Below are 24,227 nucleotides of genomic sequence, written 5' to 3' on the forward strand. Positions count from 1 at the left end.
TCTCCACTTGCCTGGATGAGTGCGGCTCTCCAACAACAATCTCCACTTGCCTGGATGAGTGCGCCTCTCCAACAACAATCTCCACTTGCCTGGATGAGTGCGCCTCTCCAACAACAATCTCCACTTGCCTGGATGAGTGCGCCTCTCCAACAACAATCTCCACTTGCCTGGATGAGTGTGCCTCTCCAACAACAATCTCCACTTGCCTGGATGAGTGCGCCTCTCCAACAACAATCTCCACTTGCCTGGATGAGTGCGGCTCTCCAACAACAATCTCCACTTGCCTGGATGAGTGCGCCTCTCCAACAACAATCTCCACTTGTCTGGATGAGTGCGGCTCTCCAACAACAATCTCCACTTGCCTGGATGAGTGCGGCTCTCCAACAACAATCTCCACTTGCCTGGATGAGTGCGCCTCTCCAACAACAATCTCCACTTGCCTGGATGAGTGCGCCTCTCCAACAACAATCTCCACTTGCCTGGATGAGTGCGCCTCTCCAACAACAATCTCCACTTGTCTGGATGAGTGCGCCTCTCCAACAACAATCTCCACTTGCCTGGATGAGTGTGCCTCTCCAACAACAATCTCCACTTGCCTGGATGAGTGCGGCTCCCAACAACAATCTCCACTTCCCTGGATGAGTGCGCCTCTCCAACAACAATCTCCACTTGTCTGGATGAGTGCGGCTCTCCAACAACAATCCCCACTTGCCTGGATGAGTGTGCCTCTCCAACAACAATCTCCACTTGCCTGGATGAGTGTGCCTCTCCAACAATAATCCCCACTTGCCTGGATGAGTGCGCCTCTCCAACAACAATCTCCACTTGCCTGGATGAGTGCGACTCTCCAACAACAATCTCCACTTGCCTGGATGAGTGCGCCTCTCCAACAATAATCTCCACTTGCCTGGATGAGTGCGGCTCCCAACAACACTCGAGAAGCTCGACACCATCCAGGACAAAGCAGCCCCCCCACCCCCCGCTCGATCGACACGCTAACCACCAACATTCACTCCCTCCACCACCCACGCACAGCGGCAGCCGTGTGTACCGTCTATAAGATGCGCCGCAGCGACTCGCCGAGGCTCCTTCGACAAGCGCCTTCCAAACCCGCCACCTCTACCGTCCGACCTCCGACCACACCGCGCCACACCACCGCGACGCAGCGCCCCGCTCGATCCCCGTCGCTCCCTCACCTTGGGTACGGCGGCCTGGAAAATAAAATCGACCATGTCGTCTCCGGTGGAGTTGGTCGCTTGCAGGGATATGGAGAGGAGGTTGGAGTTGTTAGTGGACAACTGGAAGGAGAAGGTGATGGTCAGACCATCCTTGTTGTACGCCACGATGGGGGGAATGGTTGCCGGTGCTGGAGGGAGGGAGAGAGAGAGAGAGACGGTTACCCGATCGCATTTCATTCGCTACGGCCAAACACAGAGCCCGGGGAGGGGCGCAAAGATGGAGGACACCTCACACCGCGTGTGACAGGGGGAGTTCCACGCTCACCATACCCGGATTTCCAAATCCCTCAGCCCCTCCCCATCTCTGTAACCTCCTCCAGCCCCCTACACCCCTCCCCATCTCTGTAACCTCCTCCAGCTCCCTACACCCCCTCCCTATCTCTGTAACCTCCTCCAGCCCCCTACACCCCCTCCCTATCTCTGTAACCTCCTCCAGCCCCCTACACCTCCTCCCTATCTCTGTAACCTCCTCCAGCCCCCTACACCCCCTCCCTATCTCTGTAACCTCCTCCAGCCCCCTACACCCCCTCCCTATCTCTGTAACCTCCTCCAGCCCCCTACACCCCCTCCCTATCTCTGTAACCTCCTCCAGCCCCCTACACCCCTCCCTATCTCTGTAACCCCCTCCAGCCCCCTACACCCCTCCCTATCTCTGTAACCTCCTCCAGCCCCCTACACACCCTCCCTATCTCTGTAACCTCCTCCAGCCCCTACACCCCTCCCTATCTCTGTAACCTCCTCCAGCCCCTACACCCCTCCCTATCTCTGTAACCCCCTCCAGCCCCTACACCCCCTCCCTATCTCTGTAACCTCCTCCAGCCCCCTACACCCCCTCCCTATCTCTGTAACCTCCTCCAGCCCCTACACCCCCTCCCTATCTCTGTAACCCCTCCAGCCCCCTACACCCCTCCCTATCTCTGTAACCCCCTCCAGCCCCCTACACCCCCTCCCTATCTCTGTAACCTCCTCCAGCCCCTACACCCCCTCCCTATCTCTGTAACCCCCTCCAGCCCCCTACACCCCCTCCCTATCTCTGTAACCTCCTCCAGCCCCCTACACCCCTCCCTATCTCTGTAACCCCCTCCAGCCCCTACACCCCCTCCCTATCTCTGTAACCTCCTCCAGCCCCTACACCCCCTCCCTATCTCTGTAACCCCCTCCAGCCCCCTACACCCCCTCCCTATCTCTGTAACCTCCTCCAGCCCCCTACACCCCTCCCTATCTCTGTAACCCCCTCCAGCCCCTACACCCCTCCCTATCTCTGTAACCCCCTCCAGCCCCTACACCCCTCCCTATCTCTGTAACCCCCTCCAGCCCCTACACCCCCTCCCTATCTCTGTCACCTCCTCCAGCCCCTACACCCCTCCCTATCTCTGTAACCTCCTCCAGCCCCTACACCCCCTCCCTATCTCTGTAACCTCCTCCAGCCCCCTACACCCCCTCCCTATCTCTGTAACCTCCTCCAGCTCCCTACACCCCTCCCTATCTCTGTAACCTCCTCCAGCCCCCTACACCCCCTCCCTATCTCTGTAACCTCCTCCAGCCCCTACACCCCTCCCTATCTCTGTAACCTCCTCCAGCCCCTACACCCCCTCCCTATCTCTGTAACCTCCTCCAGCCCCCGACACCCCTCCCTATCTCTGTAACCTCCTCCAGCCCCCTACACCCCCTCCCTATCTCTGTAACCTCCTCCAGCCCCCTACACGCCCTCCCTGTCTCTGTAACCTCCTCCAGCCCCCTATACCCCTCCCTATCTCTGTAACCCCCTCCAGCCCCTACACCCCTCCCTATCTCTGTAACCTCCTCCAGCCCCCTACACCCCCTCCCTATCTCTGTTACCTCCTCCAGCCCCTACACCCCCTCCCTATCTCTGTAACCTCCTCCAGCCCCTACACCCCCTCCCTATCTCTGTTACCTCCTCCAGCCCCTACACCCCCTCCCTATCTCTGTAACCTCCTCCAGCCCCTACACCCCCTCCCTATCTCTGTAACCTCCTCCAGCCCCCCTACACCCCCTCCCTATCTCTGTAACCTCCTCCAGCCCCTACACCCTCTCCCCATCTCTGTAACCACCTCCAGCCCCCTACACCCCCTCCCTATCTCTGTAACCCTCCTCCAGCCCCCTGCACCCCTCCCTATCTCTGTAACCTCCTCCAGCTCCCTACACCCCTCCCTATCTCTGTAACCTCCTCCAGCCCCCTACACCCCTCCCTATCTCTGTAACCTCCTTCAGCCCCTACACCCCCTCCCTATCCCTGTAACTTCCTCCAGCCCCTACACCCCTCCCTATCTCTGTAACTTCCTCCAGCCCCTGCACCCCTCCCTATCTCTGTAACCTCCTCCAGACCCTAAACCCCTCCCTATCTCTGTAACCTCCTCCAGCCCCCTACACCCCCTCCCTATCTCTGTAACCTCCTCCAGCCCCCTACACCCCTCCCTATCTCTGTAACTTCCTCCAGCCCCCTACACCCCCTCCCTATCTCTGTAACCTCCTCCAGCCCCCTACACCCCCTCCCTGTCTCTGTAACCTCCTCCAGCCCCTACACCCCTCCCTATCTCGGTAACCTCCTCCACCCCCTACACCCCCTCCCTATCTCTGTAACCTCCTCCAGCCCCCTACACCCCCTCCCTATCTCTGTAACCTCCTCCAGCCCCCTACACCCCCTCCCTGTCTCTGTAACCTCCTCCAGCCCCTACACCCCCTCCCTATTTCTGTAACCTCCTCCAGCTCCCTACACCCCTCCCTATCTCTGTAACCCTCCTCCAGCTCCCTACACCCCCTCCCTATCTCTGTAACCTCCTCCAGCTCCCTACACCCCCTCCCTATCTCTGTAACCTCCTCCAGCCCCCTACACCTCTCCCTATCTCTGTTACCCCTCCAGCCCCTACACCCTCCTATCTCTGTTACCTCCTCCAGCCCCTACACCCCCTCCCTATCTCTGTAACCTCCTCCAGCCCCTACACCCCCTCCCTATCTCTGTAACCTCCTCCAGCCCCCTACACCCCCTCCCTATCTCTGTTACCTCCTCCAGCCCCTACACCCCCTCCCTATCTCTGTAACCTCCTCCAGCCCCTACACCCCCTCCCTATCTCTGTTACCTCCTCCAGCCCCTACACCTCCTCCCTATCTCTGTAACCTCCTCCAGCCCCTACACCCCCTCCCTATCTCTGTAACCTCCTCCAGCCCCCCTACACCCCCTCCCTATCTCTGTAACCTCCTCCAGCCCCTACACCCTCTCCCCATCTCTGTAACCACCTCCAGCCCCCTACACCCCCTCCCTATCTCTGTAACCCTCCTCCAGCCCCCTGCACCCCTTCCTATCTCTGTAACCCCCTCCAGCCCCCTACACCCCTCCCTATCTCTGTAACCTCCTCCAGCTCCCTACACCCCCTCCCTATCTCTGTAACCTCCTCCAACCCCTACACCCCTCCCTATCTCTGTAACCTCCTCCAGCCCCGACACCCCTCCCTATCTCTGTAACCTTCTCCAGCCCCCTACACCCCTCCCTATCTCTGTAACCTCCTCCAGCCCCCTACACCCCCTCCCTATCTCTGTAACCTCCTCCAGCCCCCTACACCCCCTCCCTATCACTGTAACCTCCTCCAGCCCCTACACCCCCTCCCTATCTCTGTTACCTCCTCCAGCCCCTACACCCCCTCCCTATCTCTGTAACCTCCTCCAGCCCCTACACCCCCTCCCTATCTCTGTAACCTCCTCCAGCCCCCCTACACCCCCTCCCTATCTCTGTAACCTCCTCCAGCCCCCTACACCCCTCCCTATCTCTGTAACCTCCTCCAGCCCCTACACCCCCTCCCTATCTCTGTAACCTCCTCCAGCCCCTACACCCCTCCCTATCTCTGTAACCTCCTCCAGCCCCCTACACCCCTCCCTATCTCTGTAACCTCCTCCAGCCCCCTACACCCCCTCCCTATCTCAGTAACCTCCTCCAGCCCCTACACCCCCTCCCTATCTCTGTAACCTCCTCCCGCCCCCTACACCCCCTCCCTATCTCTGTAACCTCCTCCAGCCCCTACACCCCTCCCTATCTCTGTAACCTCCTCCAGCCCCTACACCGCCTCCCTATCTCTTTAACCGCCTCCAGCTCCCTACCCTTCCCGCTGCCTCGGGGAAAAGCAGCCGGCATAATCAAGGACCCCCCCACGCACCCCGGACATTCTCTCTTCCACCTTCTTCCGTCGGGGGAAAAAGATACAAAAGTCTGAGGTCACGTACCGACCGACTCGAGAACAGCTTCTTCCCTGCTGCTGCTGTCAGACTTTTGAATGGACCTACCTCGCACTAAGTTGATCTTTCTCTACACCCCTAGCTGTGACTGTCACACTACATTCTGCACCCTCTCCTTTCCTTCTCGATGAACGGTATGCTTTGTCTGTATAGCGCGCAAGGAACAATACTTTTCACTGCATCCCAATACATGTGACAATAATAAATCAAATCAAAAATGTCTCTCATCATTTTGTCGACCTCTATCCGGTCTCCCCTCAGCCTCCATCTTTCCAGTGAGAGCAATCCCAGTTTATTCAACCTCTCGGTATGGTACGGTAACACATTGGGTTAGCACTGCTGCTTCACAGCTCCAGGGACCCGGGTTCGACTCCCGGCTCGGGTCACTGTCTGTGTGGAGTTTGCACATTCTCCTCGTGTCTGCGTGGGTTTCCTCCGGGTGCTCCGGTTTCCTCCCACAGTCCAAAGATGTGCGGGTTAGGTTGATTGGCCATGCTAAAAATTGCCCCTCAGTGTCCTGGGATGCGTAGATTAGGGGGATTAGTGGGTAAATATGTAGGGATATGGGGGTAGGGCCTGGGTGGGATTGTGGTCGGTGCAGACTCGATGGGCCGAATGGCCTCTTTCTGTGCTGTAGGGTTTCTATGATCTATGATCTCTCCTCATAGCCGACACTCTCGAGACCAGGCAACTTCCTGGTGAGCACTCTCTCCAAAGCTTCCACATCCTTCTATTAGTGCGGCGACCAGAACCGCACGCAATGCTCCAAATGCGGCCTAACGAAAGTGTTATATTGCTGCAACATCAGTTTCCAACTCCCTGCCCTGGGGGTAACAGCGCCCTGAGATGTGGAGGGTAATTATCAACCGCATGACCTACCCGAATCATTCAGTCCTCCGAGCAAATCCAACAACCCTCCGTCTCCCAAGGATTCCTTCACCGTCTGCGAGGTGTGAATCACAGGGTGGGAATCATTGACACCCAGTAGGTCCAACAGATCATTAGTCTGTAAACGGGAATGATTCACAGAAAGTGACACAGCGGACAAAACATTCATCTGAATGTGGCACTCATTACAACAGCAAGGGATAAACAGAGGGAGAGCCTGGGATCTAACCGAGGGGTTCGGGGTGGTTTATATATAGAATAACAGATACCCGGGAGTGAGTGACAGACTGGAATCTAATCGAGGGGTTCGGGGTGGTTTATATATAGAATAACAGATACCCGGGAGTGAGTTACAGACTGGAATCTAATCGAGGGGTTCGGGGTGGTTTATATATAGAATAACAGATACCCGGGAGTGAGTTACAGACTGGAATCTAATCGAGGGGTTCGGGGTGGTTTATATATAGAATAACAGATACCCGGGAGTGAGTTACAGACTGGAATCTAATCGAGGGGTTCGGGGTGGTTTATATATAGAATAACAGATACCCGGGAGTGAGTTACAGACTGGAATCTAATCGAGGGGTTCGGGGTGGTTTATATATAGAATAACAGATACCCGGGAGTGAGTTACAGACTGGAATCTAATCGAGGGGTTTGGGGTGGTTTATATATAGAATAACAGATACCCGGGAGTGAGTTACTGACTGGAATCTAATCGAGGGGTTCAGGGTGGTTTATATATAGAATAACAGATACCTGGGAGTGAGTTACAGACTGGAATCTAATCGAGGGGTTCGGGGTGGTTTATATATAGAATAACAGATACCCGGGAGTGAGTTACAGACTGGAATCTAATCGAGGGGTTCGGGGTGGTTTATATATAGAATAACAGATACCCGGGAGTGAGTTACTGACTGGAATCTAATCGAGGGGTTCAGGGTGGTTTATATATAGAATAACAGATACCCGGGAGTGAGTTACAGACTGGAATCTAATTGAGGGGTTCGGTGTAGTTTATATACAGAATAACAGATACCCGGGAGTGAGTTACAGACTGGAATCTAATCGAGGGGTTTGGGGTGGTTTATATACAGAATAACAGATACCCGGGAGTGAGTTACAGACTGGAATCTAATCGAGGGGTTCGGGGTGGTTTATATATAGAATAACAGATACCCGGGAGTGAGTTACAGACTGGGATATAATTGAGGGGTTCGGTGTAGTTTATATACAGAATAACAGATACCCGGGAGTGAGTTACAGACTGGAATCTAATCGAGGGGTTTGGGGTGGTTTATATACAGAATAACAGATACCCGGGAGTGAGTTACAGACTGGAATCTAATCGAGGGGTTCAGGGTGGTTTATATATAGAATAACAGATACCCGGGAGTGAGTTACAGACTGGAATCTAATCGAGGGGTTCGGGGTGGTTTATATATAGAATAACAGATACCCGGGAGTGAGTTACAGACTGGGATATAATCGAGGGGTTCGGGGTGGTTTATATATAGAATAACAGATACCCGGGAGTGAGCTACAGACTGGGATCTAATCGAGGGGTTCAGGGTGGTTTATATACAGAATAACAGATACCCGGGAGTGAGTTACAGACTGGAATCGAATCGAGGGGTTCAGGGTGGTTTATATACAGAATAACAGATACCCGGGAGTGAGTTACAGACTGGAATCTAATCGAGGGGTTCGGGGTGGTTTATATACAGAATAACAGATACCCGGGAGTGAGTTACAGACTGGGATCCAATCGAGGGGTTCGGGGTGGTTTATATATAGAATGACAGATACCCGGGAGTGAGTTACAGACTGGAATCTAATCGAGGGATTCGGGGTGGTTTATATATAGAATAACAGATACCCGGGAGTGAGTTACAGACTGGAATCTAATCGAGGGGTTCGGGGTGGTTTATATATAGAATAACAGATACCCGGGAGTGAGTTACAGACTGGAATCTAATCGAGGGGTTCGGGGTGGTTTATATATAGAATAACAGATACCCGGGAGTGAGTTACAGACTGCAATCCAATCGAGGGGTTCGGGGTGGTTTATATGTAGAATAAGAGATACCCGGGAGTGAGTTACAGACTGGAATCTAATCGAGGGGTTCTGGGTGGTTTATATATAGAATAACAGATAACTGGGAGTGAGTTACAGACTGGAATCTAATCGAGGGGTTCGGGGTGGTTTATATATAGAATAACAGATACCCGGGAGTGAGTTACAGACTGGAATCTAATCGAGGGGTTCGGGGTGGTTTATATATAGAATAACAGATACCCGGGAGTGAGTTACAGACTGGAATCTAATCGAGGGGTTCGGGGTGGTTTATATACAGAATAACAGGTACCCGGGAGTGAGTTACAGACTGGAATCTAATCGAGGGGTTCAGGGTAGTTTATATACAGAATAACAGATACCCGGGAGTGAGTTACAGACTGGAATCTAATCGATGGGTTCAGGGTGGTTTATATATAGAATAACAGATACCCGGGAGTGAGTTACAGACTGGAATCTAATCGAGGGGCTCAGGGTGGTTTATATGTAGAATAACAGCTCCCCGGGAGTGAGTTACAGACTGGAATCTAATCGAGGGGTTCGGGGTGGTTTATATATAGAATAACAGATACCCGGGAGTGAGTTACAGACTGGAATCTAATCGAGGGGTTCAGGGTAGTTTATATACAGAATAACAGATACCCGGGAGTGAGTTACAGACTGGAATCTAATCGAGGGGTTCGGGGTGGTTTATATATAGAATAACAGATACCCGGGAGTGAGTTACAGACTGGAATCTAATCGAGGGGTTCGGGGTGGTTTATATATAGAATAACAGATACCCGGGAGTGAGTTACAGACTGGAATCTAATCGAGGGGTTCGGGGTGGTTTATATATAGAATAACAGATACCCGGGAGTGAGTTACAGACTGGAATCTAATCGAGGGGTTCGGGGTGGTTTATATATAGAATAACAGATACCCGGGAGTGAGTTACAGACTGGAATCTAATCGAGGTGTTTGTGGTGGTTTATATATAGAATAACAGATACCCGGGAGTGAGTTACAGACTGGAATCTAATCGAGGGGTTTGGGGTGGTTTATATATAGAATAACAGATACCCGGGAGTGAGTTACAGACTGGAATCTAATCGAGGGGTTTGGGGTGGTTTATATATAGAATAACAGATCCCCGGGAGTGAGTTACAGACTGGAATCTAATCGAGGGGTTTGGGGTGGTTTATATATAGAATAACAGATCCCCGGGAGTGAGTTACAGACTGGAATCTAATCGAGGGATTTGGGGTGGTTTATATATAGAATAACAGATACCCGGGAGTGAGTTACTGACTGGAATCTAATCGAGGGATTCGGGGTGGTTTATATATAGAATAACAGATACCCGGGAGTGAGTTACAGGCTGGAATCTAATCGAGGGATTCGGGATGGTTTATATATAGAATAACAGATACCCGGGAGTGAGTTACAGACTGGAATCTAATCGAGGGGTTCAGGGTAGTTTATATACAGAATAACAGATACCCGGGAGTGAGTTACAGACTGGAATCGAATCGACGGGTTCGGGGTGGTTTATATATAGAATAACAGATACCCGGGAGTGAGTTACAGACTGGAATCTAATCGAGGGGTTCGGGGTGGTTTATATACGGAATAACAGGTACCCGGGAGTGAGTTACAGACTGGAATCTAATCGAGGGGTTTGGGGTGGTTTATATACAGAATAACAGATACCCGGGAGTGAGTTACAGACTGGAATCTAATCGAGGGGTTCGGGGTGGTTTATATATAGAATAACAGATACCCGGGAGTGAGTTACAGACTGGAATCTAATCGAGGGGTTCAGGGTGGTTTATATATAGAATAACAGATACCCGGGAGTGAGTTACAGACTGGAATCTAATCGAGGGGTTCGGGGTGGTTTATATATAGAATAACAGATACCCGGGGGTGAGTTACAGACTGGAATCTAATCGAGGGGTTCGGGGTGGTTTATATATAGAGTAACAGATACCCGGGAGTGAGTTACAGACTGGAATCTAATCGAGGGGTTCGGGGTGGTTTATATATAGAATAACAGATACCCGGGAGTGAGTTACAGAGTGGAATCTAATCGAGGGGTTCAGGGTGTTTTATATATAGAATAACAGATACCCGGGAGTGAGTTACAGAGTGGAATCTAATCGAGGGGTTCAGGGTGGTTTATATACAGAATAACAGGTACCCGGGAGTGAGTTACAGACTGGAAGCTAATCGAGGGGTTCGGGGTGGTTTATATACAGAATAACAGATACCCGGGAGTGAGTTACAGACTGGAATCTAATCGAGGGGTTCGGGGTGGTTTATATATAGAATAACAGATACCCGGGAGTGAGTTACAGACTGGAATCTAATCGAGGGGTTCGGGGTGGTTTATATATAGAATAACAGATACCCGGGAGTGAGTTACAGACTGGAATCTAATCGAGGGGTTCGGGGTGGTTTATATATAGAATAACAGATACCCGGGAGTGAGTTACAGACTGGAATCTAATCGAGGGTTGGTAGATTATATTATCTCCCAGTTTTTTTGGTACCTCGTTGCTAATCTGCGTTGAGTTCTGTAGAACTTTCTTTTCTTGTTTTTCCACTTCCCGGTTGCTGTCCGTGATGTCCTGGGATTCACTGCCGGGAGGTTTCGACATCAGTGGCATTCTCTCAAGTACCGCAGCTCTGAAAGGCACAGAGGTGTGTGTGAGAACGGGCCTGGACTTCTTCCATCTTTGACACACATCTCTGCGAATCCCCAACCTTCGTCAGTCCCAGAGGGGGAGGACCCTCACTTGTGACCCCACACTGAACACCTACTCTACGATCGCCCTCAACACTGGTACCCCACAAGGCTGTGTCCTCAACCCCCTCACTATACTCCTTATCCACCTCCGACTGTGCGGCCAAATTCCCCTCCAACTAAGTTTGCTGACGACACCACCGTAGTGGGTCGGATCTCAAACAGTGACGGGACAGAGAACAGGAATGAGATAGAGAATCTGGTGAACTGGTGCAGCAACAATAATCTCTCCCTCAATGTCAACAAAACGAAGGAGATTGTCATCGACTTCAGGAAGTGTAAAGGAGAACATGCCCCTGTCGACATCAACGGGGGGGAAGTAGAAAGGGTCGAGAGAGCTTCAGGGTTTTAGGTGTCCAGATCACCAACAACCTGTCCTGGTCCCCCCCATGCCGACACTATAGTTAAGAAAGCCCCACCAACGCCTCTACTTTCTCAGAAGACTAAGGAAATTTGGCATGTCAGCTACGACTCTCACCAACTTTTACAGATGCCCCATAGAAAGCATTCTTTCTGGTTGTATCACAGCTTGGTCTGGGGCTCCTGCTCTGCCCAAGACCGCAAGGAACTACAAAAGGGTCGTGAATGTAGCCCAATCCATCACGCAAACCAGCCTCCCATCCATTGACTCTGTCTACACTTCCCGCTGCCTCGGGGGAAAAGCAGCCGGCATAATTAAGGACCCCCCCCACACACCCCGGACATTCTCTCTTCCACCTTCTTCCGTCAGGAAAAAGATACAAAAGTCTGAGGTCACGGACCGACCGACTCAAGAACAGCTTCTTCCCTGCTGCTGTCAGACTTTTGAATGGACCGACCTCGCATTAAGTTGATCTTTCTCTACACCCTAGCTATGACTGTAACACTACATTCTGCACTCTCTCCTTTCCTTCTCTATGAACGGTATGCTTTGTCTGTAGAGCATGCAAGAAACAATATTATACACTGTAAATAGAGAGTGGTTAAGAAGGCATTCGGCATGCTTGGTTTCATCGGTCAGAACATTGAATACAGGAGTTGGGACGTCTTGTTGAAGTTGTACAAGACATTGGTAAGGCCACACTTGGAATACTGTGTACAGTTCTGGTCACCCTATTATAGAAAGGATATTATTAAACTAGAAAGTGTGCAGAAAAGATTTACTAGGATGCTACCGGGACTTGATGGTTTGAGTTATAAGGAGAAGCTGGATAGACTGGGACTTTTTTCTCTGGAGCGTAGGAGGCTGAGGGGTGACCTTATAGAGGTCTATAAAATAATGAGGGGCACAGATCAGCTAGATAGTCAATATCTTTTCCCAAAGGTAGGGGAGTCTAAAACTAGAGGGCATAGGTTTAAGGTGAGAGGGGAGAGATACAGAAGGGACCAGAGGGGCAATTTTTTCAAACAGAGGGTGGTGAGTGTCTGGAACAAGCTGCCAGAGGCAGTTGTAGAGGCGGGTACAATTTTGTCTTTTAAAAAGCGTTTAGACAGTTACATGGGTACGATGGGTATAGAGGGATATGGGGCAAACGCGGGCATTGGGACTAGCTTAGGGGTTAAAAACAAAAGGGGGCGGCATGGACAAGTTGGGCCGAAGGGCCTGTTTCCATGCTGTAAACCTCTATGACTCGATGACTCGCTCTGACTGTAACACTACATTCTGCACCCTCTCCTTTCCTTCTCTATGAACGGTATGCTTTGTCTGTATAGCGCGCAAGAAACAATACTTTTCACTGTATCCCAATACATGTGACAATAATAAATCAGATCGATTCAAATCGAGAGTCAGGATCCGCAATGTGACCCCCCTCTCCAGGTGTCAGGGCCTGACCTGTGACCCCTGACCCCTCAGCCCAAGGCCGCACTGACTCACCTCATATGGTCGTACTTTTTGAAGAGCGCGTTGTATTCGACAGCTCTCTGCTGCAGTTCCACATCGAGACAACTCCCGTAAATCGACACGACCTGTCGAATCCGACTGGAGGGAACAGAGGCAGAGGAACATCATTCACCGGGAGGGAGAGAGAGGGAGAGAGAGCCCCGTGCTGTACCTGTCCTGGGAGTGTTTGATGGGGGACAGTGTAGAGGGAGCTTTACTCTGTATCTAACCCCGTGCTGTACCTGTCCTGGGAGTGTTTGATGGGGGACAGTGTAGAGGGAGCTTTACTCTGTATCTAACCCCGTGCTGTACCTGTCCTGGGAGTGTTTGATGGGGGGACAGTGTAGAGGGAGCTTTACTCTGTATCTAACCCCGTGCTGTACCTGTCCTGGGAGTGTTTGATGGGGACAGTGTAGAGGGAGCTTTACTCTGTATCTAACCCCGTGCTGTACCTGTCCTGGGAGTGTTTGATGGGGGGACAGTGTAGAGGGAGCTTTACTCTGTATCTAACCCCGTGCTGTACCTGTCCTGGGAGTGTTTGATGGGGGACAGTGTAGAGGGAGCTTTACTCTGTATCTAACCCCGTGATGTACCTGTCCTGGGAGTGTTTGATGGGGGACAGTGTAGATGGAGCTTTACTCTGTATCTAACCCCGTGCTGTACCTGTCCTGGGAGTGTTTGATGGGGGGACAGTGTAGAGGGAGCTTTACTCTGTATCTAACCCCGTGCTGTACCTGTCCTGGGAGTGTTTGATGGGGACAGTGTAGAGGGAGCTTTACTCTGTATCTAACCCCGTGCTGTACCTGTCCTGGGAGTGTTTGATGGGGGACAGTGTAGAGGGAGCTTTACTCTGTATCTAACCCCGTGCTGTACCTGTCCTGGGAGTGTTTGATGGGGACAGTGTAGAGGGAGCTTTACTCTGTATCTAACCCCGTGCTGTACCTGTCCTGGGAGTGTTTGATGGGGGACAGTGTCGAGGGAGCTTTACTCTGTATCTAACCCCGTGCTGTACCTGTCCTGGGAGTGTTTGATGGGGGACAGTGTAGAGGGAGCTTTACTCTGTATCTAACCCCGCTAGTTGTTCGCAAGCGCTCATGTCAACTCACTCCACATTCTCGTGAATCCGTGTGCTGAGTTTCATCAGAGCTGTGATGGCGTACGCCCGGGTCGCTGGCAGAGACAGGTGGGACTGCAGAACTGTCTCAAGGACATCCAGAATATCGTCTTCCGTCACCTGGAGTGGGGGGAGAGAGTTCGGAGTTGGGGGTGGGCGGTGAAACTTCATTAATCAGGAAACTTACAAACATTTCCAAACTTGGTTCCCCCTTTTCCAACCGTCTCTCGCCCCCTGTCGAACAATGGGGATAAGTGATGACCTCATGGTATTATCGCTGGACTATTCTGAAGACTGTGGAGGAACAGAGAGATCTTTTGGGTCCATATCCACAGATCTCTAAAGGTTGCCACTCAAGTGGATAGAGCTGTGAAGAAGGCCTATAGTGTGTTAGCTTTTATTAACAGGGGGTTGGAGTTTAAGAGCCGTGGGGTTATGCTGCAACTGTACAGGACCTTGGTGAGACCACATTTGGAATATTGTGTGCAGTTCTGGTCACCTCACTATAAGAAGGATGTGGAAGCGCTGGAAAGAGTGCAGAGGGGATTTACCAGGATGCTGCCTGGTTTGGAGGGTAGGTCTTATGAGCAAAGGTTGAGGGAGCTAGGGCTGTTCTCTCTGGAGCGGAGGAGGCTGAGGGGAGACTTAATAGAGGTTTATAAAATGATGAAGGGGATGGATAGAGTGAACGTTCAAAGACTATTTCCTCGGGTGGATGGAGCTATTACAAGGGGGCATAACTATAGGGTTCGTGGTGGGAGATACAGGAAGGATATCAGAGGTAGGTTCTTTACGCAGAGAGTGATTGGGGTGTGGAATGGACTGCCTGCAGTGATAGTGGAGTCAGACACTTTAGGAACATTTAAGCGGTTATTGGATAGGCACATGGAGCACACCAGGATGATAGGGAGTGGGATAGCTTGATCTTGGTTTCAGATAAAGCTCGGCACAACATCGTGGGCCGAAGGGCCTGTTCTGTGCTGTACTGTTCTATGTTCTACGTTCAATTAATCCAGAAACTCAGCTCATGTTCTGGGGGACCCGGGTTCGAATCCCGCCCGCGGCAGGTGGTGGAATTTGAATTCGATAAACAAATATCTGGAATTAAGAATCTACTGATGACCGTGAATCCATTATCAGAAAAACCGATCTGGTTCTCTTCAGGGAAGGGAATCTGCTCCCCTTACCCGGTCTCTTACAAAGATTCTCTTCAGGTGCAGGTTCCACCGGCAGTTCATAGAATCCCGGCAGTGCAGAAGGGAGTCCATTCGGCCTTCCGAGTCTGCACCGACCATAATCCCACCCTATCTCCATAACTCCATGCACTTACCCCAGCTAGTCCCCCTGACACGAAGGGACAATTTAGCATGGCCAATCCACCTAACCTACACATCTTTGGACACTAAGGGACAATTTAGCACGGCCAATCCACCTAACCTACACATCTTTGGACACGAAGGGACAATTTAGCACGGCCAATCCACCTAACCTGCACATCTTTGGACACTAAGGGACAATTTAGCATGGCCAATCCACCTAACCTGCACATCTTTGGACACTAAGGGACAATTTAGCATGGCCAATCCACCTAACCTGCACATCTTTGGACACCAAGTAGGAATTTAGCACGGCCAATCCACCTTACCTACACATCTTTGGACACTAAGGGACAATTTAGCTCGGCCAATCCACCTAACCGACACATCTTTGGACACTAAGGGACAATTTAGCATGGCCAATCCACCTAACCCGCACATCTTTGGACACTAAGGGGCAATTTACCATGGCCAATCCACCTAACCTACACATCTTTGGACACTAAGGGACAATTTAGCATGGCCAATCCACCTAACCTGCACATCTTTGGACACTAAGAGGCAACTTAGCATGGCCAATCCACCTAACCTGCACATCTTTGGACACTAAGAGGCAATTTAGCGTGGCCAATCCACCGAACCTACACATCTTTGGACACTAAGGGACAATTTAGCATGGCCAATCCACCTAACCTACACATCTTTGGACACTAAAGGGCAATTTAGCATGGCCAATCCACCTAACCTGCACATCTTTGGACACTAAGGGACAATTTAGCATGGCCAATCCACCTAACCTACACATCTTGGGACACTTAGGGACAATTGAGCATGGCCAATCCACCTAACCTACACATCTTGGGACACTTCGGGACAATTTACCATGGCCAATCCACCTAACCTGCACATCTTTGGACACTAAAGGGCAATTTAGCATGGCCAATCCACCTCACCCGCACATCTTTCAGACTGTGGGAGGAAACCGGAGCACCCGGAGGAAACCCACGCAGACACGGGGAGAACGTGCAGACTCCACACAGACAGTGACCCGAGCCGGGAATCGAACCCGGGTCCCTGGCGCTGTGAGGCAGCAGCGCTAACCCACCGTGCCTCCCGGTTAGGAAGGCAAATGCAATGTTAGTATTCATGTCGAGGGGGCTAGAATACAAGAGCAGGGATGGACTTCTGAGGCTGTATAAGGCTCTGGTCAGACCCCATTTGGAGTATTGTGAGCAGTGTTGGGCCCCGTATCTAAGGAAGGATGTGCCGGCCTTGGAAAGGGTCCAGAGGAGGTTCACAAGAATGATCCCTGGATTGAAGAGCTTGTCGTATGAGGAACGGTTGAGGACTCTGGGTCTGTACTCGTTGGAGTTTAGAAGGATGAGGGGGGATCTTATTGAAACTTACAGGATACTGCGAGGCCTGGATAGAGTGGACGTGGAGAGGATGTTTCCACTAGTGGGAAAAACTAGAACCAGAGGGCACAACCTCAGGCTAAAGGGACAATCCTTTAAAACAGAGATGAGGAGGAATTTCTTCAGCCAGAGAGTGGTGAATCTGTGGAAGTCTTTGCCGCAGAAGGCTGTGGAGGCCGGGTCATTGAGTGTCTTTAAGACAGAGATAGATAGGTTCCTGATTAATAAGGGGATCAGGGGTTATGGGGAAAAGGCAGGAGAATGGGGATGAGAAAAATATCAGCCATGATTGAATGGCGGAGCAGACTCGATGGGCCGAGTGGCCTCATTCTGCTCCTATGTCCTATGGCCTTCTGGTCTGGCCTACACGTGACTCCAGAGCCACAGCAATGTGATTGTCTCTCAACTGCCCTCCAAGGGGCAACTAGGGATGGGCAATAAATGCTGGACCAGCCGGGGACGCCTGTGTCCCAGGGAGGAATTACCTCCAACACGACACAATTGGGAAAGTATTGGGGGTACGAAAGGCCAAAGCAGGTGCTAATAGCGGCATAAAGTGTCAGCACGCCTCGCCGCTCCCAACGAGCCCCCACCCCGCACTCTCCCCGTAGACCTTATAGCCGCAGTGCTCTTTTTAAAGTTTGTTTGCTGGTACAAAGAACGGGACAGCGCAGGAACAGGCCCATTGGCCCTTAAATCCTGCACCGATCGCATTGTCCAATCTGGATCAGCCGCCTGTATCCCTCTATTCCCCGCCTGTCCATGTATCTATCCAAATAAATCTTAAATGCCGCTAACATGTCTGCATCAGCCACCTCACGAGTGTCACGTCGAACATAGAAAACTACAGCACAAACAGGCCCTTCGGCCCACAAGTTGCGCCGGTCGTGTCCCTACCTACCTCGGCCTATACATAGGCTTACCTATAACCCTCAATCCTATTGAGTCCCATCTACTCATCCAGGAGTCTCTTAAAAGACCCTATTGAGTTTGCCCCACTGACGGCAGCCGATTCCACTCGCCCACCACCCTCTGTGTGAAAAACTTCCCCCTAACATTTCCCCTGTACCTACCCCCCAGCACCTTAAACCTGTGTCCTCTCGTAGCAGCCATTTCAGCCCTGGGAAAAAGCCTCTGTGAGTCCACCCGATCTATGCCTCTCAACATCTTATATACCTCTATTAGGTCTCCTCTCATCCTACGTCTCTCCAAGGAGAAAAGACCGAGCTCCCTCAGGCTATCCTCATAAGGCACGCCACTCAATCCAGGCAACATCCTTGTAAATCTCCTCTGCACCCTTTCAATCTTTTCCACATCCTTCCTGTAATGAGGCGACCAGAACTGAGCACAGTACTCCAAGTGGGGTCTGACGAGGGTCTTATATAGCTGCATCATTATCCCCGGACTCCTAAACTCAATCCCTCGATTGATAAAGGCCAGCACACCATACGCCTTCTTAACCACCTCCTCCACCTGCGGGGCCGATTTTAGAGTCCTATGGACCCGGACCCCAAGGTCCTTCTGATCCTCTACACTGCTAAGAGTCTTACCCTTGATATTCATTACCACTGCAATGAAGTTACTCTGAAAATCCCCTAGTCGCCCACACTCCGGCGCCTGTTCGGGTACACTGAGGGAGAATTTAGCACGGCCCAATGCACCCTAACCAGCACGCCTTTCGGCCCGTGGGAGGAAACCGGAGCACCCGGAGGAAACCCACGCAGACACGGGGAGAATGTGCAGACTCCGCACAGACAGTGACCCGAGCCGGGAATCGAACCCGGGTCCCTGGCGCTGTGAGGCAGCAGTGCTAACCACTGTGCCACCGTGCCGTTGTGTGGGGAAAACTCACTCAACCAATCCAACGATGTTACAGAGGTAGGGAGGGGGTGTAGGGGGCTGGAGGAGGTTACAGAGATAGGGAGGGGGTGTAGGGGGCTGGAGGAGGTTACAGAGATAGGGAGGGTTGTAGGGGCTGGAGGAGGTTACAGAGATAGGGAGGGGTGTAGGGGCTGGAGGAGGTTGCAGAGATAGGGAGTGGTGTAGGGGCTGGAGGAGGTTACAGAGATAGGGAGGGGTGTAGGGTCTGGAGGACGTTACAGAGATAGGGAGGGGTGTAGGGGCTGGAGGAGGTTGCAGAGATAGGGAGGGGGTGTAGGGCCTGGAGGAGGTTACAGAGATAGGGAGAGGGTGAAGGAGCTGGAGGAGGTTACAGAGATAGGGAGGGGGTGTAGGGGGCTGGAGGAGGTTACAGAGATAGGGAGGGGGTGTAGGGGGCTGGAGGAGGTTACAGAGATAGGGAGGGGGTGAAGGAGCTGGAGGAGGTTACAGAGATAGGGAGGGGGTGTAGGGGGCTGGAGGAGGTTACAGAGATAGGGAGGGGGTGTAGGGGGCTGGAGGAGGTTACAGAGATAGGGAGGGGGTGTAGGGGGCTGGAGGAGGTTACAGAGATAGGGAGGGGGTGTAGGGGCTGGAGGAGGTTACAGAGATAGGGAGAGGGTGAAGGAGCTGGAGGAGGTTACAGAGATAGGGAGGGGGTGTAGGGGCTGGAGGAGGTTACAGAGATAGGGAGGGGGTGTAGGGGGCTGGAGGAGGTTACAGAGATAGGGAGGGGGTGTAGGGAGCTGGAGGAGGTTACAGAGATAGGGAGGGGGTGTAGGGGGCTGGAGGAGGTTACAGAGATAGGGAGGCGGTGTAGGGGGCTGGAGGAGGTTACAGAGATAGGGAGGGGTGTAGGGGGTTGGAGGAGGTTACAGAGATAGGGAGGGGGTGTAGGGGGCTGGAGGAGGTTACAGAGATAGGGAGGGGGTGTAGGGGGCTGGAGGAGGTTACAGAGATAGGGAGGGAGTGTAGGGGGCTGGAGGAGGTTACAGAGATAGGGAGGGGGTGTAGGGGGCTGGAGGAGGTTACAGAGATAGGGAGGGGGTGTAGGGGGCTGGAGGGGGTTACAGAGATAGGGAGGGGGTGTAGGGGGCTGGAGGAGGTTACAGAGATAGGGAGGGGGTGTCGGGGGCTGGAGGGGGTTACAGAGATAGGGAGGGGGTGTAGGGGGCTGGAGGAGGTTACAGAGATAGGGAGGGGTGTAGGGAGCTGGAGGAGGTTACAGAGATAGGGAGGGGTGTAGGGGGCTGGAGGAGGTTACAGAGATAGGGAGGGGTGTAGGGGGCTGGAGGAGGTTACAGAGATAGGGAGGGGTGTAGGGGGCTGGAGGAGGTTACAGAGATAGGGAGGGGTGTAGGGGGCTGGAGGAGGTTACAGAGATAGGGAGGGGGTGTAGGGGGCTGGAGGAGGTACAGAGATAGGGAGGGGGTGTAGGGGCTGGAGGAGGTTACAGAGATAGGGAGGGGTGTAGGGGGCTGGAGGAGGTTACAGAGATAGGGATGGGGGTGTAGGGGGCTGGAGGAGGTTACAGAGATAGGGAGGGGTGTAGGGGCTGGAGGAGGTTACAGAGATAGGGAGGGGGTGTAGGGGGCTGGAGGAGGTTACAGAGATAGGGAGGGGGTGTAGGGGGCTGGAGGAGGTTACAGAGATAGGGAGGGGGTGTAGGGGGCTGGAGGAGGTTACAGAGATAGGGAGGGGTGTAGGGGGCTGGAGGAGGTTACAGAGATAGGGAGGGGTGTAGGGACTGGAGGAGGTTACAGAGATAGGGAGGGGGTGTAGGGGCTGGAGGAGGTTACAGAGATAGGGAGGGGGTGTAGGGGCTGGAGGAGGTTACAGAGATAGGGAGGGGGTGTAGGGGCTGGAGGAGGTTACAGAGATAGGGAGGGGTGTAGGGGGCTGGAGGAGGTTACAGAGATAGGGAGGGGTGTAGGGGGCTGGAGGAGGTTACAGAGATAGGGAGGGGTGTAGGGGGCTGGCGGAGGTTACAGAGGTAGGGAGGGGTGTAGGGGGCTGGAGGAGGTTACAGAGATAGGGAGGGGTGTAGGGGCTGGAGGTGGTTACAGAGATAGGGAGGGGTGTAGGGGGCTGGAGGAGGTTACAGAGATAGGGAGGGGGTGTAGGGGCTGGAGGAGGGTACAGAGATAGGGAGGGGGTGTAGGGGCTGGAGGAGGTTACAGAGATAGGGAGGGGTGTAGGGGGCTGGAGGAGGTTACAGAGATAGGGAGGGGGTGTAGGGGCTGGAGGGGGTTACAGAGATAGGGAGGGGTGTAGGGGGCTGGAGGAGGTTACAGAGATAGGGAGGGGGTGTAGGGGCTGGAGGGGGTTACAGAGATAGGGAGGGGGTGTAGGGGGCTGGAGGAGGTTACAGAGATAGGGAGGGGGTGTAGGGGGCTGGAGGAGGTTACAGAGATAGGGAGGGGGTGTAGGGGCTGGAGGAGGTTACAGAGATAGGGAGGGGGTGTAGGGGCTGGAGGAGGTTACAGAGATAGGGAGGGGGTGTAGGGGGCTGGAGGAGGTTACAGAGATAGGGAGGGTGTAGGGGGCTGGAGGAGGTTACAGAGATAGGGAGGGGGTGTAGGGAGCTGGAGGGGGTTACAGAGATAGGGAGGGGGTGTAGGGGGCTGGAGGAGGTTACAGAGATAGGGAGGGGTGTAGGAGGCTGGAGGAGGTTACAGAGATAGGGAGGGGGTGTAGGGGGCTGGAGGAGGTTACAGAGATAGGGAGGGTGTAGGGGGCTGGAGGAGGTTACAGAGATAGGGAGGGGGTGTAGGGAGCTGGAGGGGGTTACAGAGATAGGGAGGGGGTGTAGGGGGCTGGAGGAGGTTACAGAGATAGGGAGGGGTGTAGGAGGCTGGAGGAGGTTACAGAGATAGGGAGGGGGTGTAGGGGCTGGAGGAGGGTACAGAGATAGGGAGGGGGTGTAGGGGCTGGAGGAGGTTACAGAGATAGGGAGGGGTGTAGGGGGCTGGAGGAGGTTACAGAGATAGGGAGGGGGTGTAGGGGCTGGAGGGGGTTACAGAGATAGGGAGGGGTGTAGGGGGCTGGAGGAGGTTACAGAGATAGGGAGGGGGTGTAGGCGCTGGAGGGGGTTACAGAGATAGGGAGGGGGTGTAGGGGGCTGGAGGAGGTTACAGAGATAGGGAGGGGGTGTAGGGGGCTGGAGGAGGTTACAGAGATAGGGAGGGGGTGTAGGGGCTGGAGTAGGTTACAGAGATAGGGAGGGGGTGTAGGGGCTGGAGGAGGTTACAGAGATAGGGAGGGGGTGTAGGGGGCTGGAGGAGGTACAGAGATAGGGAGGGTGTAGGGGGCTGGAGGAGGTTACAGAGATAGGGAGGGGGTGTAGGGAGCTGGAGGGGGTTACAGAGATAGGGAGGGGGTGTAGGGGGCTGGAGGAGGTTACAGAGATAGGGAGGGGTGTAGGAGGCTGGAGGAGGTTACAGAGATAGGGAGGGGGTGTAGGGGGCTGGAGGAGGTTACAGAGATAGGGAGGGTGTAGGGGGCTGGAGGAGGTTACAGAGATAGGGAGGGGGTGTAGGGAGCTGGAGGGGGTTACAGAGATAGGGAGGGGGTGTAGGAGGCTGGAGGAGGTTACAGAGATAGGGAGGGGGTGTAGGGTGCTGGGGGACTCACCTGGATGGGTGTCTCTTCCTCGCAATCTCCAGATAGGAGAAGATCTCCGTATTCTCCCACACACCAAGAAGCAACTTGTACCAATGGTTGCTGGGGAGAGGGAATAGAAAACAGGGTCAGTGCTGAGGGAGCGCCGCACTGTGGGAGGGTCAGTGCTGAGGGAGCGCCGCACTGTGGGAGGGTCGGTGCTGAGGGAGCGCCGCACTGTGGGAGGGTCAGTGCTGAGGGAGCGCCACACTGTGGGAGGGTCAGTGCTGAGGGAGCGCCGCACTGTGGGAGGGTCAGTGCTGAGGGAGCGCCGCACTGTGGGGAGGGTCAGTGCTGAGGGAGCGCCGCACTGTGGGAGGGTCAGTGCTGAGGGAGCGCCGCACTGTGGGAGGGTCAGTGCTGAGGGAGCGCCGCACTGTGGGAGGGTCAGTGCTGAGGGAGTGCCGCACTGTGGGAGGGTCAGTGCTGAGGGAGCGCCGCACTGTGGGAGGGTCAGTGCTGAGGGAGCGCCGCACTGTGGGAGGGTCAGTGCTGAGGGAGCGCCGCACTGTGGGAGGGTCGGTGCTGAGGGAGCGCCGCACTGTGGGAGGGTCGGTGCTGAGGGAGCGCCGCACTGTGGGAGGGTCAGTGCTGAGGGAGCGCCGCACTGTGGGAGGGTCAGTGCTGAGGGAGCGCCGCACTGTGGGAGGGTCAGTGCTGAGGGAGCGCCGCACTGTGGGAGGGTCAGTGCTGAGGGAGCCCCGCACTGTGGGAGGGTCAGTGCTGAGGGAGCGCGCACTGTGGGAGGGTCAGTGCTGAGGGAGCGCCGCACTGTGGGAGGGTCAGTGCTGAGGGAGCGCCGCACTGTGGGAGGGTCAGTGCTGAGGGAGCGCCGCACTGTGGGAGGGTCGGTGCTGAGGGAGCGCCGCACTGTGGGAGGGTCAGTGCTGAGGGAGCACCGCACTGTGGGAGGGTCAGTGCTGAGGGAGCGCCGCACTGTGGGAGGGTCGGTGCTGAGGGAGCGCCGCACTGTGGGAGGGTCAGTGCTGAGGGAGCGCCGCACTGTGGGAGGGTCAGTGCTGAGGGAGTGCCGCACTGTGGGAGGGTCAGTGCTGAGGGAGCGCCGCACTGTGGGAGTGTCAGTGCTGAGGGAGCACCGCACTGTTGGAGGGTCAGTGCTGAGGGAGCGCCGCACTGTGGAAGGGTCGGAGCTGAGGGAGCGCCGCACTGTGGGAGGGTCAGTGCTGAGGGAGCACCGCACTGTGGGAGGGTCAGTGCTGAGGGAGCGCCGCACTGTGGGAGGGTCAGTGCTGAGGGAGCGCTGCACTGTGGGAGGGTCAGTGCTGAGGGGGTGCCGCACTGTGGGGAGGGACAGTGCTGAGGGAGCCCCGCACTGTGGGAGGGTCAGTGCTGAGGGGGTGCCGCACTGTGGGAGGGTCAGTGCTGAGGGAGCGCCGCACTGTGGGAGGGTTAGTGCTGAGGGGGTGCCGCACTGTGGGAGGGTCAGTGCTGAGGGTGCGCCGCACTGTGGGAGGGTCAGTGCTGAGGGAGCGCCACACTGTGGGAGGCTCAGTGCTGAGGGAGCGCCGCACTGTGGGAGGGTCAGTGCTGAGGGAGCGCCACACTGTGGGAGGGTCAGTGCTGAGGGAGCGCCGCACTGTGGGAGGGTCAGTGCTGAGGGAGCGCCGCACTGTGGGAGGATCAGTGGTGAGGGAGTGCCGCACTGTGGGAGGGTCAGTGCTGAGGGAGCGCCGCACTGTGGGAGGGGTCAGTGCTGAGGGAGCGCCGCACATGTGGGAGGGTCCGT

At 54.2% G+C, this 24,227-nt stretch overlaps 1 protein-coding gene across 1 annotated transcript; it reads right to left on the reverse strand.

Annotated features, from left to right (window-relative positions):
• Nucleotides 1-1,196: 1,196 nt before the first annotated feature.
• On the reverse strand, nt 1,197-22,543 carry LOC144490805 (AP-1 complex subunit gamma-1-like; the record flags this gene model as incomplete). Its single annotated transcript, XM_078208504.1, has 6 exons — nt 1,197-1,366; nt 6,363-6,489; nt 10,983-11,118; nt 13,092-13,196; nt 14,204-14,331; nt 22,454-22,543. Coding segments are annotated over 6 exons (756 nt in total), but the record flags the coding sequence as incomplete, so codon positions are not given.
• Nucleotides 22,544-24,227: the final 1,684 nt, after the last annotated feature.

This window comes from Mustelus asterias, unplaced genomic scaffold (genome assembly GCF_964213995.1).
Source record: "Mustelus asterias unplaced genomic scaffold, sMusAst1.hap1.1 HAP1_SCAFFOLD_3828, whole genome shotgun sequence".
NCBI lineage: Eukaryota > Metazoa > Chordata > Chondrichthyes > Carcharhiniformes > Triakidae > Mustelus > Mustelus asterias.